The following is a 16,775-nucleotide window of genomic DNA, read 5'->3' as shown; positions in this document are numbered from 1 at the left end:
TCATAATGCGCCAGAGTACACCTAGCCTAGCTACACGTGCAGATTATGTATGTATATCTGCTTACCTCTTTCCACATACTTCACAGGGAAATGGCCGTTCCCCGGTATGCGATCGGAAGTGTCTTGTTAGTGATGTTTTTTGACTAAACTTATTACCGCACTGCTCGCACTTGAAGGGCTTTTCGCCCGAATGACTGCGCATATGCAACTGGTAGACATTACGGGTCGCTAGAACTTTACTGCAAACAGGACACACATGCTGCTTTGAGGGGCCGGCAGTACCGGCCTGGCTGGAAGAACTTCCTGACGAAACGACGCCCCCTAGAACTTCGGACGACGACCCAGCGTGTTGTGGGTCTTGTTGGTTTCCTGCTGGGCCCCGCCGCTTGCCATGCCGTCCGCTTGGTCCAGCAGAGGCTGGCGCATCGCTATGCCCTTGGCCTGGACCTCCTGCACCGTGGCTTGAATCGGCATGCCCCAAAAGAGTGGAACTATGACTAGCGGCAGTGGACAGCGCCGGGGTCTGGCTGTGCTGCGAGAAATCCAGTGAGCCAAACTGCAGCAAAAACAACAGTATGTCAGTGAATGGCCAGGTCATATTGGTACATAGTAGGAAAGAATCATAAGTTATCAATCGACAACCATGAGAGAAGATAGCAGACTAAAACTAGGTGGTGAGGTGTTTTAATGGTGCGTTCCTTGCAACAGTATGGGAATAATGTAATATAAGGGCTTCAATGGAACAGAATGTATTTATAAATTAAAAAGCCTGTTCTCTTCTACACCTTGTTAGCCAGCGTGTAATGCATCTACGTGATATTCAACTGTGCCAATAGCAAATGTAAAATACCTGAGTGGTGTGAGGGTCGAGATCAGCCTTGAGCTGGCCGAGCTGCTCCTGTTTAAGGAACATGGAGGATACAGGTAGGCCAAGCTGGGAGGCCTGTAGTTTGGGGAGTAATGAACTGGACGCATCGCTCTGGTAAGACCACTCATGATCAGATCCATGAGGTGCGGTCAATGGCGCTAGCCCACGACTAGCAAAAACACTATGTGCGAGCTGAATAAGCATACAACGGATGAAATCAAAATATTTGTTAACTGACATTTATAAGCATACGTGATCAGTAGCTCCTATATGGGATAATACATAGAGATTTTTAAAACAAACGTGTTATTTTTTGACTCTAGAAAGAGCAGAGGCACTAATTTCAATTCCGGAATATGGCCGATCGTGTAATAGAAACCCTATTAGTCCAGCAGTGGACATTTAACAAAGCTCCACATATTGTTGCGCCGTTACCATGAGAGCTCACGCGAGTTATGAGAATATAAATATGGTAAACAAATACGTTCTTCACCTATCTATTATGCTTCTAGGACATTTGTAATGGATTCGTTACTTTATACAATATCTGATGGTTAGGGAGCGACGGTACCTCAAGCGAGCTTTGTGAATGACTTTGCGGTTGTCCGTGCTGCTGAGTATGGTGGGCGGCTTCAGAGGAGGCGCCCGATTGTTGATGTTGTTGTTGCTGATCTTGCTGTGATGAAGGTGCCTGTTGTTGCTGCTGCTGCTGTTGAAGGCTGTCTGAAGGTGGGGGAGACTCGTTCTTGATAATCGAACTGACGGGCGGGAGCCGAGAAAGAGAGACACCGTGCGACGACAGGAATGAGTCGACGCTGTTGTCTTCGCTTGGACCTAATGGACCCAGACCTCCGCCCCCGCCCGCACCGTTTGGACTGCTCGCCCCGGAAGCTACATATGAACAAGAACAACAACAAATAAAATCGACCAACGCGCATAACGGCTAATTCTGCAAGTTACAAATCACTTATACAGAACTTTGTCTCATGGTTTTGGTGTAGGTCTACGTCGGATTTGTTAAGTTTAGTAGACCAACAAATAAGAAAAGCTTCGTGCGGCAAAACCACCTGACAGACAAATTAACTAGAGTTCCAGAGCAGCTGTTTCATGACGGGACAGTTTTTTTGTGTTAATTCTGTCTACCAAATATACGACACCATAATGAATGTGTTTTGTGGACGACTATTGCACTCTTGATCACAACAATAATCATCATTGAACAACAATTAGGTTACCAATGGCGTAAATTTTATACGTGACTCGATGATGCACATCAGTCCAGGATGCCTCAGTCTGCTTATATGATCACAGCAAGACCAGTAACGTGTTAGAAATCTCATAGGCATTGCACTCAATTTGGAAACTTCATCGGAGCTAAATGCAGGACTACCTTGGCCTTACAACTGTAAGAGAGCGTTCATTTCTTCACAGCCTGGTAAGGGGTTGGTAGCTTGAAAAGTGATTGTAAACGAGTAGGTAATGTTGTGATTTATACTAACCGATGTGTTTATCCTCTAACGTTTTGGCGGTCTCTCGTGCAATTAATTTAGTTTTTACTCAGACGTCTCGAAATGCTAGAAGCAGCACTGCGAAACATTGTCATACAGGACATCTATCTATTTTAGATAATTTTACTGGTAGTCAATGTCGATAAAAAAGAAAAACAGGATCGTTTTTGTTCCTAGATTTATATTTACTGCTATCCGGATACTTTGGGATTCGAATTTGCTTTACGTCGAGAGGAGAACAGATAAGTAAATTGATCAGAGAAACGGTCGTGCATAACGTAAGCATTTGCAGAACAACTTTGATTACACCAGTACAATTTATCCTTAAATTAGTATCCTTAAATATACTCAAATCGGTATATCAGCGACTTCAAACACTTTGAGCGAAGAGGTTTCATGTATGTTTATTTGTTCCTGTATTTGAATGCCACGTATTTCTGATTCCGTTTGGCTCATTTTGCCAACTGGAAAACGTTTTTCCCGTTTTCTAGATAGCGTTCAACTTCTTATAATTGTTTGCAGAAAAATTCGAAAGGGTCTGAACAAATCATCGCTTAGTGGTTTCGCGTTATCGATATTTACTTCGTTATGTCAGACATATCCGCTGTGACTCGGGGGTTTAAAGCGCCGACTGTAGAACGCACAACTAAGTAATGCATTGCAAGATAAAAATTTTGTGCTCCTCGTTACCTTAAATTGTCTCATTCGAAAAAAGGGGTTGTGAAACGGGCTGCTTGTTTCCTATCTTTCTAGCTCAAATTCAATCTTATATGGTCTGCTTTTTGCAATTGCGAATTTCTCGAGAGACTGATTAATAAAAGTGTTAGGCGTTTTGTTAAAAGTTGCTTCATAGAAGGAGATGCTGTACGTCAATGTTTGACAATAGGTCTAAGTTAAAGCTCAGTCGATTCGCTACGGTTGAGCAGCAAAAGGTAACTGCGCCATAGTGGCTATAGCAGTTTGAATATTGAGTAAACGTCCGCTGACATACCCTAATTAGAGAGAATGCTACATGGCTTGAGCAGGTATATCTGATGCACTAATGACCTTCTGTGCACACTTCTCGTATCGCTTACTGGACGTAGAACGGATGAATCTAAGTAGGTATGGGTCTCGGAAGAGTCCATCACCCCTCCCTCACCCTACCAGGGAATTAGAGGAGTACCTAACCGACAACGGCTCTGGGGCGGCTATTTTTTACTAGCGTTTGTTAGATAAACAAACATACAGTTCCAGCGGTTATGCTGAGTTACTACTACGAGCGTCATTTCTAACACGTATATTTTTTCTAATATGTATATTTTTACATTAATTCTCTATCTAGTTATGGGCTAGCTTACCAAATATAAACAATTATTTTTTAACAATGTATGTTAATTACTTAAGAGGCATATAAACATTACCTTAAATTTGCATACACGATACATTAGCGATTATTAATTAATTAACCATTTGAGCAATGCTCATTGGTAATTACAATCTTGTAATAGGTTTTGTGACTAAATGCGGAAAAGGACCTAGCCAATAAAGCATCTACTGCTAGTAGCTATTCCTTTCGGAGCACCGAAGAGACACCTAAGACTATACATTTGAATCAGAAATACACGCTTAGCCGATCGGAAATACATAAACGAATGTTGCGCGTTATCCTTGCGTTGTGTTTTTTTTGTCAGCAAAAAAACCAGTGCCAAAACCGCTAGCATAAAGGGAATACGTGTAAACTTCTAGCTGTTACGGTATTTCGAACCATATGTTGAATTTATTATCTCACTTTAAGCAAGTTTTATGTTTATTTGGGCTTGTCCACCCGTTTTGTCGTTGGGTTTAATTATCAGAATCATGAAACTCGAAATCTCAGCAGATTTTAATTTATACTTCATAGATACTGCTAAACCTATCATCGTTTTTTTTATATATATATATGTTTACTACGGACCGTGTAATGCACTGTAATTCTCTAATAGTTGTTTACTATTATGCAAGCCTACCCCTTTGACTAATCAGATGTAAATTAGCTAGAATGATAACAGTATCAGTATACCTAATCTATTGTGTTGTCTTTTCTATCGCCAACGTTGTTAAACGGACTAGGTGGCTTTGATAAATGGTACGAGAAATAATTAAAGCATTTTAGTATACTTCCTCTGATGGGATAGATCATATACACGTATCTATAAAAGTGCCGTATATACTCACCAAGAAAGTCAAGGTCATCGACGTATGGCAGCAGACTGGAGGGGTGATGTGTAAGAGACAAGGGCATACTGGCGGCCGAAGGAGATGGCGGGCCAGGTGGCGGTGCGGGGCTCAGCTCATCTGGAGATGATGGCGCGAGTTGAGGCAGCGGAAGCGCCGGCAGCGAAGTGAGCTGTGAAAGGCCGGGTAGGCTCACGCCGACGCTCACGCCCATGCCGAGTGCGCCCACGTTGAGACTCAGCCCCGCGGGGCCTGAGGAGCCCCCCGCCACCGGCGATAGCGTCGACTGCCCGCAAGCGCCCGACCACAGAGCCGACGGATGCAGGGAACTACGAAGGACCACAACAGAAAGGCCACCCCCGCCACAGTGATGCATTAATCCCGAACACGATGATATCGACAACAAGAAGAAAAACAAAACAGAACCATAACTACAGCCGTTAGGTTTTAGTTCGGACAGCGGTCTACTACTGCAGTTTCATCATTATTATAATCATCGCCACAATCAGGCTGACCATCATCACCACCTTAAGTATCATCTTTATCTTGCGTTTCCGTTCAACTTTACTACAGTCTTTTCGCCCTAACAAATAACAATTAAGATTCGTCGTCAGTGCATGGTTATGAGATTGGTGATGCGATGTTGCGCGCATTGCACGAGTTCCAACATGATAAACATACGACGATGAATGAATATAGAAGAGAACGACTCTGGAACGACAAGTTAGTCGCGTCTGCTGTCACTGAACACGGCAACGATGACGAGGAAGTGGCTTCACTGCTATTTGACAGAGCTCACACACACGCGCGTGGCAGCTTCACTCTAGCGCCGTTCCACCACTCTGTCACTGTGGCACCCCGCAAATAGTCCGCTCGCGAGGAGTGAGCGAAGGCAGTAGCACAAGGTCACTGAGGCATTTACGAGGAGGGGCAAAACTGAATGCCAAGTAACATACTGACTGACGTCAAGTTTCATTAGTCATCATTGACGAATTGTTGCTGCTCCTGCTTCTGCTGCCACTGCACAGATTGGTCCCTGGTTGGCCGCCATGATGGCCTACGGCTGCAGCGACCCTATCTGCCCTGCCGTTGTCATGCTTGCTGGACAGCAGCGAGTGGAAGGCCGGCATCGTTTTGTGACAGGAGTCAGGACGATAGGGGGAGACGCAGAAAGAGAGGGAGGGGAGCAAGTGAGAGGGACAATGAAGTCATAAAACGTGAGGAATAACTATAGTGCACAAACAGCTAACTAGCACGCGCTGATGATATTCAAATAGATGCGAACGACGATGGCAACCAGAATGGATTTGGTTGAATCCAAAAGTTGAAAAGGGGGACCAATTAAGCGTTTTTTTGTTATTATCTTCATCCGATTTACCTTTTTGATTGTTTTTAGCGGCAACGACACTAACCGTTGGGAGAGGTGCTGGAGTTGTGCACTCCCGAGGATTTGTAAAGATTGCTGCTGCTGCTGTTGCTGTTGTTGTTGTTGTTGTTGCTGTTGTTGTTGCTGTTGCTGTTGCTGCGAGTGATGGTGCTGTTGTAGCTGCTGATGAAGCTGGTGTTGGTGTGATGTGAGCGGGGTGGGTGTGCCCTGGCCCTGAGGCACGGGCTGGCCGGGGCCCGGGGGATTAGTGTTGGTGCCGCTGTCCGAATCAAGGGATCTCTGGTTGGATAACGAGCAGGGTGACGGAGATTGCCCACTCATCGTACTCGCACACGCAAGTTGTCTGCTTGCTCATAGTGCTCGCAGCCTGCCCTCTCGCGGGCGCCTTACATGTGCTCGCTCTAGCTACTATGGGCCGGGAACAGCCGCCCGGAAATAATCGGCCGACGAGAGCGCGCGCGGGGTGGGGGGCAGCACGCGGCGGCGACCAGCACGCCTCGCTCGAGCCTCGCTCCTCGCCGCTGGAGGGCGCTGCGGGCGCGCGGAAAGTGGACGGCCTCAGGACTCGAGCCGCGACGAACAGCCTTCCTCATTGTCTCTGCAAAACAAATACACATCCATAGCAATGCCTACATTTGAATACGAATATTGGAATGGACTATATATATATATATAGTATATCACGTTTGACGCTTTATAGAAATTAGGATATATATAATCTGCAGTTAGAGAGTTAGCTGGCGTTAAGTAACATTTCATAACATGTACATGTTTGCCTCGCATATCATCATCATCATCATTTTTGTCATCAGGATCACGGGAGGCGGCCGTTGCCGTTCCTCCTGTTGCGATCCGCGTCAAAACAGCGTTGGAGCGCGCATCTGAGCTCGCTTGCCATGAGCGCCAAAACTGTGCAACAAGATGCGACTTCATGCGCCTTTACATCCTGATCGTAATGCCCATCATAACGTCGGCATGCAGAATCCTCGATGAAATTCATCGTCGTTTGAGGTTCACGCATGCACATATGCAATCAAATAGACACTAAGGTGGTGCAACAAAACCGCACCGGTAAAAGGCATGACGTGTAGCACCAACGCTGCTGTTGACGCCACGAAGCGAATCGATATAGCCAGAATTTATTATACGTGCCTCTCTGTCATCACGTATCAATCACTACCGCTATTGATGAATTGAGACTATTATGTTTTGATCCTTTTTATAACTACTGTTACCGCCATATTATCGATGGTGGCGCGTATTTAAACAAGCTGATTAAAACAATTGCAGCACAAATCGTAATAGCAGCGTTGTGATGAAAACGTGACAAACCTCCTATACGATAGTGATGTGAACGACAAGAGCCTCATCAGCACTGGCAGGGACAGTCATTCCATCTATTGCAGAACTGCTAAAAAGGTACGAGTGACAATGAACGGGTGAAAACAGCACGATTGGCAGGCCGGTCGTCCGTTCGCTCGCTCTTTTCGAGTCACTTGTATCTTGATCGTGCTCATGCTATTGCTGTCGTTTACTACTGCCGGTATTGGCCGCACAGTGGTAGCGTGGCACGCGCGACACCCGCTAATCCGTGCCAACGGAGCCCGGGACAACGTTGGCCTGAGTCGGCCAGGCACACAACAGAAAAAAAAGAAAAAAAAAAAAAAAAAAAAGAACAACAATCACCATCACAAGCAGCGGCGGCATCGACGGAAGCAGCGCCGACGAAAGCGAAATTCAAGGACAAAGTCGGACGGTTCGAGGTAGCATCGGCAGCAGCATATAGACCGCCGATGTTGAGGTAAACCAACACAGCATGGCGTCGAGGCGACACCATTTCGTTGCCGCGAAGACTCATCGTCAGTTCATCCTTCCACTTCTCCATCCGTTCATCTGTCTGTCTGTCTATGTATCGGTATAGCTAACGAAGCAGATAGGCAGACGCGAGGTGCACGCCCGCCCGCGCATGTAGCCAGCCAGCCAGTCAACGAATCCAGCCGATGAGAATATTAGATAGGCAAACATTCGCTCGTTTTTGTGCAAATACTTTTCCCACTTTCTTATATAGTTTTTGCCAGCATAGTTCGCTCAGAATTCATCCAGGTCGCTATACCACCGTCAAAATTAAGAACTTCCGTGCGTGTAAACATCCATATCTTATATGTTATTATATCTTCACTTGAGGGCAGCGGGCGGGCTAGATAAATGGTTAGACCGAGCAGGGCTATAAGGTAATGCGTTGCCGCCCAATTAAGAATTTCTCGTTTATACTCGTGCTTAGGGCCCAGTCGTACTTTTCTCGGTTTTACAGTAAGGCTTCTTTAAATTTTACACTTGTTAACCATCTTCTGCTTTGATGCCCGCTCAGCGTGATGCGTTCAACTTCTAGTTGAAGAAGCTAAAGCTCGCTGGTTCAAAGCCCGCCATCGACACTGAGTAAACCTTTCTGTTGCCTATAAAGAAGGTCTTTAGGTAATAAAATCTAGGAACTCATAATTTGTGCCGGGTCGATTTGAAGCTCTGACAAATGGGCACCGTCAACAAAAGTGTTCCCCTTCAATTGCAATTTTATATCTGAATACGAGTGATGGTCGAATAAAGTTTCTATCGAAATTGTGAGGTATCTCGTAGTTGATACATCTTTTAAAGTTTTAACTAATATGTAAGTTCTACTACACAAATTATCGAAATAACCACACAGTTGTTCAATGAGTGAGATCAGTAATGTCGGATAGGCAAAACCGTTAAGCTAGTTGCGAGTATCATTTATATCTCTATTTACTTTTAATAGAAAAGACTGAGTCGAATAAGAAAAACCAGAACGACATCTTTCTTATGCGGTATTAATAACACTTTCCGGAAATTCGTGGCACATTTTCTTCAACATAATGATATTGGCTATAGTCTATTTTATCTGATAAAAGAGAAATCCATTCGTATTTAATTGTATATCACGTTCCATCTAAATAATTTTGTGTCAGATAATCCGATTTTCGTCATGAGTCCTTGAATTCTCTTTTATTTTGTTTATGCCACAAACTTTTTAAATAGTAAGGACCTGCGTCAAGGACAGCTCAAGTCATGTTCCCTATCCATGTCGTACACGGACCCAACTGTCGTCGTCTTTGAAGTCTAATTCAGAGCTGACCAGCCGATGCATTTCGGATTGTACTGCCCAATCGAATACACTGCTGCTTTTGAGAGTGATCTTCTTAAGAACCAACTGACTGAAGCCTATCTGTATATATATATATATATATATAGATGAATAGAACAATTATGGATAAGCCCAGGAATTAGCCATAGCATGGTAGTCACTACTAACAACAAGGACAAAACCTTAAAGGAGGGGAATCTGAAAAAAACGAATTTTTTTATTGCTCACTTGTGCTTCAGCTAGCGTTAGAGTGAAAAAATGGACGGATCAGTGGCAGCAGCGAAACAATTTTGCCAAGCAAACCATTGTCGTGTTCCTCTCGTTGACTAGTTTTCTATTATTACTAGTACTATTATTAACATCACAATTGTCATCTTCATCAACAGGAGTAGCATCGCCGTCATCACGATCACCAACACCCAGAAAATTTATCTGAAACTAACTAGTACGTGCTAGAGATCAGAACACGAAGCAGTGACAACAGAAGCCGCTGCTTCTGCAAGAGGTAAATGGCAACAGCCGATTGCACCGGTGACTCCACAAGCGAAGAAAAAAGATGGAGGTAGACAGAAGACAACCGCCGCCAGCAGTCGGCCGGCACGGAATCGTAAATGAATTCTGACGCGCTGTTAACGTTAGCCGACCAAGCTAGCGAGCGAGCAAGCTGCTGGTCAAACGACACGGAACGGCACAACTAGGAAGCTGCTTGCCTACGAGATGTGGCTGTGTGCGCCTGCATTATACTAGTATAATAATAACCATAGTAATAATCTGGCCGCTGGTAAAGCAAAAACGCGACAGTGGGACGGCGGGCCAGCAGCGAGGGTGCGTGAGCCTTGGGCATTTTTGAGCGTTATTACTGTTAGTTGGCTAAGCGGTGACGGTAAACCAAGCCGCTGGCGTCGTCGCCGGGCCTCGCGCATCGCCGCTCGGTTTTGGTGGTGGCAAGGGCGGTGGAGGCGACGGCGACGGTGTTGCGGTTCGACAGGGCGCTCGTCCGTTCAGCCACTGGCAGGCAAGCGAAAGCATATTTGCTTAGTAGCAAGTGAGTGGATGGACGCAGAGACGGACGCGCCTGGTTGTGCCTGCGGAAAAGCCGCAGGCACAGCTTAGATCAACTCAATGGTTCAATATATTCGATCGGTCTGCGCCTCCGTTCGGTCGGCCTGCTGGCCGCTTGATGATGTGCTGATGACGCTCTCTAACTCGATTTCCTTCTATCTTTCAGCCTCTGTTTCCTTCTTCTTGCCGCGTTCGGGTAACCTCTGTTATGTCGGCGGTATTGACTCGATACGGATATCGGCATACACGCGGCTACGTAACATCGCTGGCCGCTGTCGGTATCCTTTGCAGCCGGTGTCCATAGGCGTCCCATAACCAGACGTCGCAGGGCTGCGGTGCATTCTTGCGTCGGGCCGTCACCGTACGACGGGCCAACTGACTAGTCCGTCGTCGGAGTGAGCGGCCGCGATCGCCAACCGTCGCTAATATTGATATCAGAAACAGCGGTAGCCGCAGCAGCGATCGTAATATTAGCCAACCCTCAGTCAGTGATTATTGGTCTTTGCGTGCTATTCTGCCCGACTAGCAAGACGTAGGCTGGAAACAGGCAGGCAGGCAGGCAGGCAGGCATCGCCAATGGCACAAGGACCCTTTCTGCCCACTACCACCAGCACTGTCGTTGTCGTCATCATCGTCACCACCTCCGCCTCAACTGCCTCGTTGGCCTTGAGCGACCTGGAAAGGCAGAGCACACTGTCCCGCCGTCACCGTCGCCGTCGCCGTCGCTGAGCTGCGCTCACCGTCTGCCCCCTTTCGATTTGTCTTTTTCTCTCGCTGCACACTCGCTATGTGCTGCTGATCGCCGTTGGTTTCGTTCTAATAGCAAGCAATAGCTGACTATGGTGCCGATGGCGCCCGGCCACGAAGCTGACCTTGATGCAAAGGCAGACGGAGCATCAACAGCCATCATCGGCAGTAGCAACAACATCAGCGGCTCAGCCGTAACCACCAGCAAATTACATTATACTACTAGTATTAACAGTAGTGAGAGCATTAGTCGGCACCAACACTGGCGGGCGGCGGCTGTGCGACCAGCCACAACAGCAGCCCTAGAGACGAACGCATCGCTTCGCTGGCTATCGCTCACTCTCCAGCGAGCCTTCTGCTTCCGTAGCTGCCGTTTCATTCACGGTCGTCACCAGCTGATACTTGAGCGTTGCAGTAGCAGTGAGAACAGTAACGTTAATGTTAGCGATAGACGGCAAACGCTGGCTCCGCACGCATCGAAAACAGCGCTCTCAGCTGTTGCTGCTGTGAGACCGTACACTCACAAGTAAGTAAACATGACAGCCAACTAACAAGCCACCACTTATCGTCGGCCAGAACTACAGCCATCGGCAAAAGAGAAACCAGCATCGCGTCAGCAGCAGCGAACCGCCAATCGTCCATGACGAACGCCAATCATAGCCAGAGTCAGGCCGAACGCAAACAGAGGGACAAATGTCAATCTTATTAAAGTATTTTCATCTCCTTCGTTCGATTTTTCGTTGATGTTCATTGTAGTTCACCAAAGCCATCGCTGACACTATTTTCGTTTTCATTTCGGCTCTCTCAGCTAGAGCAAACTGACGCCATTATCATCAGACGACATGATTGCCATCACTGGCCAGTGATACGGTGTGCTGCAAACGTGTTTACCTACTAAACTTAGAAACACGTGAGGCGATGTCGACGGAAGCAAGTTCAACCGCTGGCGCTGAGCCCAGCACACACAAGGCGTGCACACGTTTAATCGGTGCGCCTCGGAGGTGTCCGGCTAGTACGCAAGAGTATTCTTCAAACTCCCCATTAAAGGAACAAGCTTGGAGTTAGGCGTAGATGGACATCCTTCGTATTGGGCCAAAAGTTAGTAGCTTAAAGCAGCGTTTAACGGCTGAACGTAAAATTTGAACAATTTCTAGATACGTTGGTTCTTAATGTTCTATTATTGTTTTGTTGAATCTATTGCTGCTACGATTGCGGCGTAATGCCAATGTCGAAGCAGTGGCTAACTAACTAGTTGCAAAGTAGATATCGATGCGTAATCGCGCAGGCCTAGCCCAGTAAGGACAGCGTTGGTCACACGCGGTAATGATGTCTTTGGCTGGTTGTCCCCAAGTAGCTGAAGGCACTTTCGCTCTATATTGTTTTTTTTGACCTGCAATCGGATTTAATTTTCCGTGCTGCTCCAACGAGTTGGCCCAATTGCGTCACTGTTCCTGCGAAGGTCTAGTTGAACGTTCGCTGAATGTCACATCTCCTAGATAGACGTGCGGAAGTGGATTTTCTATTCAGGGAAATTGATTATGTAATGAAAGCACGTTTGTGAGCGGTAGCATCCTCTTATTTATTTCTTTGCTAACGTCCTTCATAAACATATACGTGGCCAGTTGGCCTTGTTAGTTGTAATGTGCCATTTTCAAAATACGTTTTAGCCTAGGAAAGATGTAAGCCATGACGATAAGATTATTCCACGGTCTTGCAACGACGTGGAAGCCTTCTCGACATAGGGGTTCATAGTTCGTTGAGGACAAAACAAGCCACATAGTTATTTAGTTATCTACATATTAGACTCGACCCGATGTCCATCGACAGCCCTTTCCTTGTCCTCTGTTAGGGCTGCCTGGAACGGTAGCGATTATGGCAGTGATCTGCGATTATGTGATATAACTGTTATCTATTTAGTAAGCGAGTGGACATGACCTACCTAGCTAGGTAACACACTTATGACAGGTGCATAATGGCTGTTTCCACTAAACGCAGTCGGTTAATGTATAATTCTTACTTGTAAATAATAACGAAGTCGACGATATCCCAAACTTAATTCTTCTTTATCAGCTTTTAAGTTTAAAGCAGGACGGGCGCTCAGGCATGTATACGGATTTTTTTTAGGGAGAAATAGGCCTTGCAAATGTTGTAAAGCTGGCGAAACTTTTACCGTCGAAGCATTAATCCTAATCATTTGCGTTGGTTCGGATATTGAGATGTTCGATTAGAAAATCAACTGTGGCGTGATAAACTCTAGAAAAATTAAATACTCTTATTGAATATCTGTTGCCTTTTTAGTACAGACAAATGTGTCATTGTTTCCATGTATAGCTTAGTTCTTTTCTAATATACACGTAAGTATAGGTACGTCCCTTTTAAGAGGCTTTAAGACGGCTTTCCAAAGCCGTTCGGATGCGTGTCATTGTTGGCAGCAAACATCTGGTGGCAGGTAAGAATCGCTTCGTTTTAGATAAAGCAGTGCTCCTTCGTATATAATTGTTATATCATATGATACAAGTTGTTATTAACTTCGTAATTTTGTAGTTTGATCATGGTATCATTGAAATCTCTGAGAACAGCCGCTGGTAATAACGATAATGTGTGGTGCCCAGATAAAGTTCGTCGATTGAAAAAAGGTGTATATAAGTAAATGTAAATCGAGCAACGACAGACCGTTGTTTTTGGGTAATGGATCGCGGGGTGGTAATAAAATAGTTAACCTACAGAAGAATTTTTGGCTCAGACTATAATACTAGAAAACAAGCCGATACGACGGCAAATCGTCTATATATCAACGTGCGAATTGAAGAAAAATAAAAAGAACGGGGAAGCTCTACTTGAGCTGGTGGCGACTTATGTAATGTACATTTCAGCCATAAAAGCTGAATAGCCCATCAAATCGACGAAACGCCATCGTGGCATATTTGGATTATTTAGTACGATACATTTTATCATTAACTCTGACCTTTCTACTTACACCTAGTATTAACTAAACTAGTAAGCTACTCGGAAGTGGCATCCGTTATCGCTACGAAGGATACGCTGCGACGATCCGTATCAAACGGTGGGAGATGATCGAAGACAGAGTGGCAAACTCTACGCCACTGAACGTCCAGATAGTTCGCTGGACAACTTGTGTAAAGATTTAGATGGAGACCAATACGTAGAGTCATTTCATGTTCATTAATAGAACCAAACACAAAAAGACAGAAAGGTTACTTAGTGACGCTGGAGCATTTTTTTCTTAATTCGATTTTTTTTCCAAAAAAATGATTACGTTGTAACTTGATTACGTATTCTGGGCGTTTTTTTTTTTCTACTTAGCACAACGGTTTCATTGCCTCAATTGGGAATGAGTGTTTCTTCAGTGTATATTTCTTTTACTGAACCGCGTGGCATTTTTTTTTTCGATGTTTAGCTAAAATGCAAAGGTGAAAACCCGACCCACTTTTTCATTTTTTTGTTCTTAATGAAACTTGTATGATACAAAAATGCCCTGATACATGTAAACTCTCTTGGTACGCATTTTGCAAGGGGAGAATTATCCTTTTTTGCGATACCTTGGCAGACCTCATTGTAACCCTAGGTCGTGGTGATTTTTTATTGAAATTCTAGTCAAAGCCGAATCATTTAGAGTGTCTTCAGCAAAAAATATGGATCGTTCCTGTTTTTGACGCACACACTTGAAGATTTTGAATGACGATGGAAAGCTTTAAGTTTCAATAAATGTCTCTGGTTCGTGGTAGTTCAAATCTGATGTATGCCTGTTTCTAGAAAGTATGCTTGTTACAGAAAGCAGTAGACGTCGTAGCTATAAAAACTGCGTTCTGAGTAGACACCCTGCCGATAAGGCTTGGCTCAAGCGAGCTAATCTGAGTAGCGAATATGGAGTAAACTTAAATTCGTTTATTTGTGTGGGGATAACTTGAAATAGACACTGAGCCCTCAAGGCTCCTAGTCAGCTTTATTGCCTCGATTTCGCTGAGTAAGTAGGACAAGAATTGAAGGAGCTTTTGGTCTACGAGCTAGAGCCCAGGTGTTGTCGCTACCTTCTAATCCTTCCACCCTGAGCATTTTCGCGTATGTCACACTTGATCTATATTCAGAACGGTTCTACTTCCGGGACAACTACTTTGTGGTGCGCTGGCGTACTCAGCATTGTCGATAACTGTTAACTGTAGAAACAGACGGGAGGTGATGAGGTGGCAATGGCAATAAGCCTGACCTCTGTTGTTAGAAAACGTTGATAATTGAGACAATGCGTTTAGGCTAACATTAACATCTTGATAAAGAACCTGAAATTTTTTATACTGTCTTGATAATACTGTGATCTATCTAAGGTAATAAATAGGTAAATGTCTCAGTTTTTGTTTCAGCTCAGCTTATGACAGAGCAATGGATTTGTTTCCTGGCGGAATAGGGGTAAATAAAACGCAAAAGACTAGCTCCATTTTCGAAATATGGACCCTTACATAGGATTCTAGTGCTTTATGCAAACGAACACAACTTTCCATAGTAGCCTGATCGAGTGATCTATATACAATGTGACTAACTGCAACCTCGTAAGCGACCCGTAGCCAGACGCCAATATTGCCCAACTGAGTTAACTTAAACATCAACAATAAGATTCTTCAATTACAAAGCTGCTTGTTCTAGCCCCTTATATAAGTTTAGGCTTATATACGGCTGTAGAAATGGGTGTGATTCTTTCCTAGTGTAAACGTTGAGCTAAATGAGAAAACGCTCTGGTCTTCTGGAAAACTTTCATCTACTAATATAACCATTTCTTGATAAATCTTGCAGTGAGCCGTTGCGTATCGAGGCCAAAATAAGGATCAGTATAGGGTGCGACTGGCTCCCTAGTACGCGGGTCGAGTGGCAGCAGCTATTCAATTCCAACATTGTTGAATCGCAGTAGGAATAATCCAACCGATTGGGATCAGAGGTTGCTAGCACCACAAACTATCAATACATAAGCTAATTTAACATAGCGTCAAATTAGGCACCGCTACGAAACTAAGTGATAGTATGTAACATAAAAATAATAACCTAATACTCTATAACTACAACTTGCTCAAGTTATCGATGTTGAATCTTTGAGTAAAAATAGTTTTTATAAATTTGTTCGTCCGATTGGCCAAAACTAGATTGATATTCGATTTGTTTTAGCGCTGTAGGTATTGGCAAAGATGCGAGAGTTATTAATGGACAAATTGGCACAAGTGTTTCTGCTTCGATCTCCAGTGAAAATAATGGAATTGATAAAGCACCGTACAATTTTACTGCGCTTATCTCTGACTGATGGCATTTTGCTTCAACCACCAGGATGACGTTGTTTCAATACGACTGTTCTATCCCTCCTCAAATAAACAACCAGCCCCTGGCCTGATTAAAAAGCGTCATAAAAAGTTGTCTTAAATCCAATTTGCTGGGTCTTGACGAGCAATCAGATGCTGGCGGCATTACGAAGCCTTTGTACGCAAATTTACTGTGGTATCGTTTAGGTTAATTACAAAATCAAGCTTTAATCGCGTCTTTTTGCGTTTTTAGGTCCATTCGTTATGATATTAGCCTATGTCGTTTCGACAATCCTGGTGGTCCTTTACGGCTGAGATCTTGACCTATGCTATGGAGGCCTAATGTCAGGTCAGATGCGTAGGCGTATCCAAATGAAGATTCGTTACTTTTACGCTCAAAAAACAATTTAATCCCATAATTGAATTATGAAGTCAGGATCTTGTAATAGCATCTAACATATGAAAAGCAATCTGTACGGGTCTATAGTGAGTACTTTGCAAAAAAAAAAACAAAAAAAAAAAAAAAAAAACTAGACGAACAACAATACATCTT

The 16,775-nt window shown here is 44.5% G+C and overlaps 2 protein-coding genes across 8 annotated transcripts in view; one reads left to right on the top strand and one right to left on the bottom strand.

The window, feature by feature from the left end:
- LOC111260293 (uncharacterized) overlaps positions 1–16,775 on the bottom strand; it is a 47,571-nt gene that overhangs the window by 11,269 nt on the left and 19,527 nt on the right. For 3 of the 5 annotated variants that reach the window (XR_015310984.1, XR_015310983.1, XM_086968260.1), the window contains exons 1-6: positions 7,292–8,566; positions 5,985–6,557; positions 4,573–4,901; positions 1,440–1,759; positions 851–1,060; positions 66–556 (exon numbers count right to left, since the gene is read on the bottom strand). Coding sequence is in view for 3 of the 5 variants with exons in the window: in XM_086968260.1 (XP_086824386.1) it covers positions 66–556; positions 851–1,060; positions 1,440–1,759; positions 4,573–4,901; positions 5,985–6,280 (1,646 nt within the window). In the remaining 2 variants the exon portion in view is untranslated. Of the gene's footprint in view, positions 1–65; positions 557–850; positions 1,061–1,439; positions 1,760–4,572; positions 4,902–5,984; positions 6,558–7,291; positions 8,567–16,775 lie in introns of those variants that run through there. The other 2 variants (XM_086968261.1, XM_022832928.2) reach the window with 1 other exon arrangement.
- Positions 8,743–16,079, top strand: LOC111260294 (uncharacterized). 3 transcript variants are annotated; one of them, XR_002680264.2, is made up of 3 exons: positions 10,048–11,451; positions 11,734–12,023; positions 15,729–16,079. XR_002680264.2 is itself a non-coding variant. In XM_022832929.2 (2 exons), exons 1-2 carry the CDS (start codon positions 11,018–11,020, stop codon positions 15,841–15,843), a joined length of 549 nt encoding a protein of 182 aa, XP_022688664.1. In that variant the 5' UTR covers positions 8,743–11,017; the 3' UTR covers positions 15,844–16,079. The 3 variants fall into 3 exon arrangements, 2 of the variants coding, with proteins under 2 accessions (XP_022688664.1, XP_086824388.1); XM_022832929.2 differs by lacking the exon at positions 11,734–12,023 and having other exon boundaries at positions 8,743–11,451; XM_086968262.1 differs by lacking the exon at positions 15,729–16,079 and having other exon boundaries at positions 11,734–14,682.

This window comes from Varroa jacobsoni, unplaced genomic scaffold (genome assembly GCF_002532875.2).
Source record: "Varroa jacobsoni isolate VJ856 unplaced genomic scaffold, vjacob_1.0 scaffold_425, whole genome shotgun sequence".
Lineage (NCBI taxonomy): Eukaryota > Metazoa > Arthropoda > Arachnida > Mesostigmata > Varroidae > Varroa > Varroa jacobsoni.
Note: the sequence above shows the minus strand (reverse complement) of the source record. Positions and strands in the feature narration are given on the sequence as shown.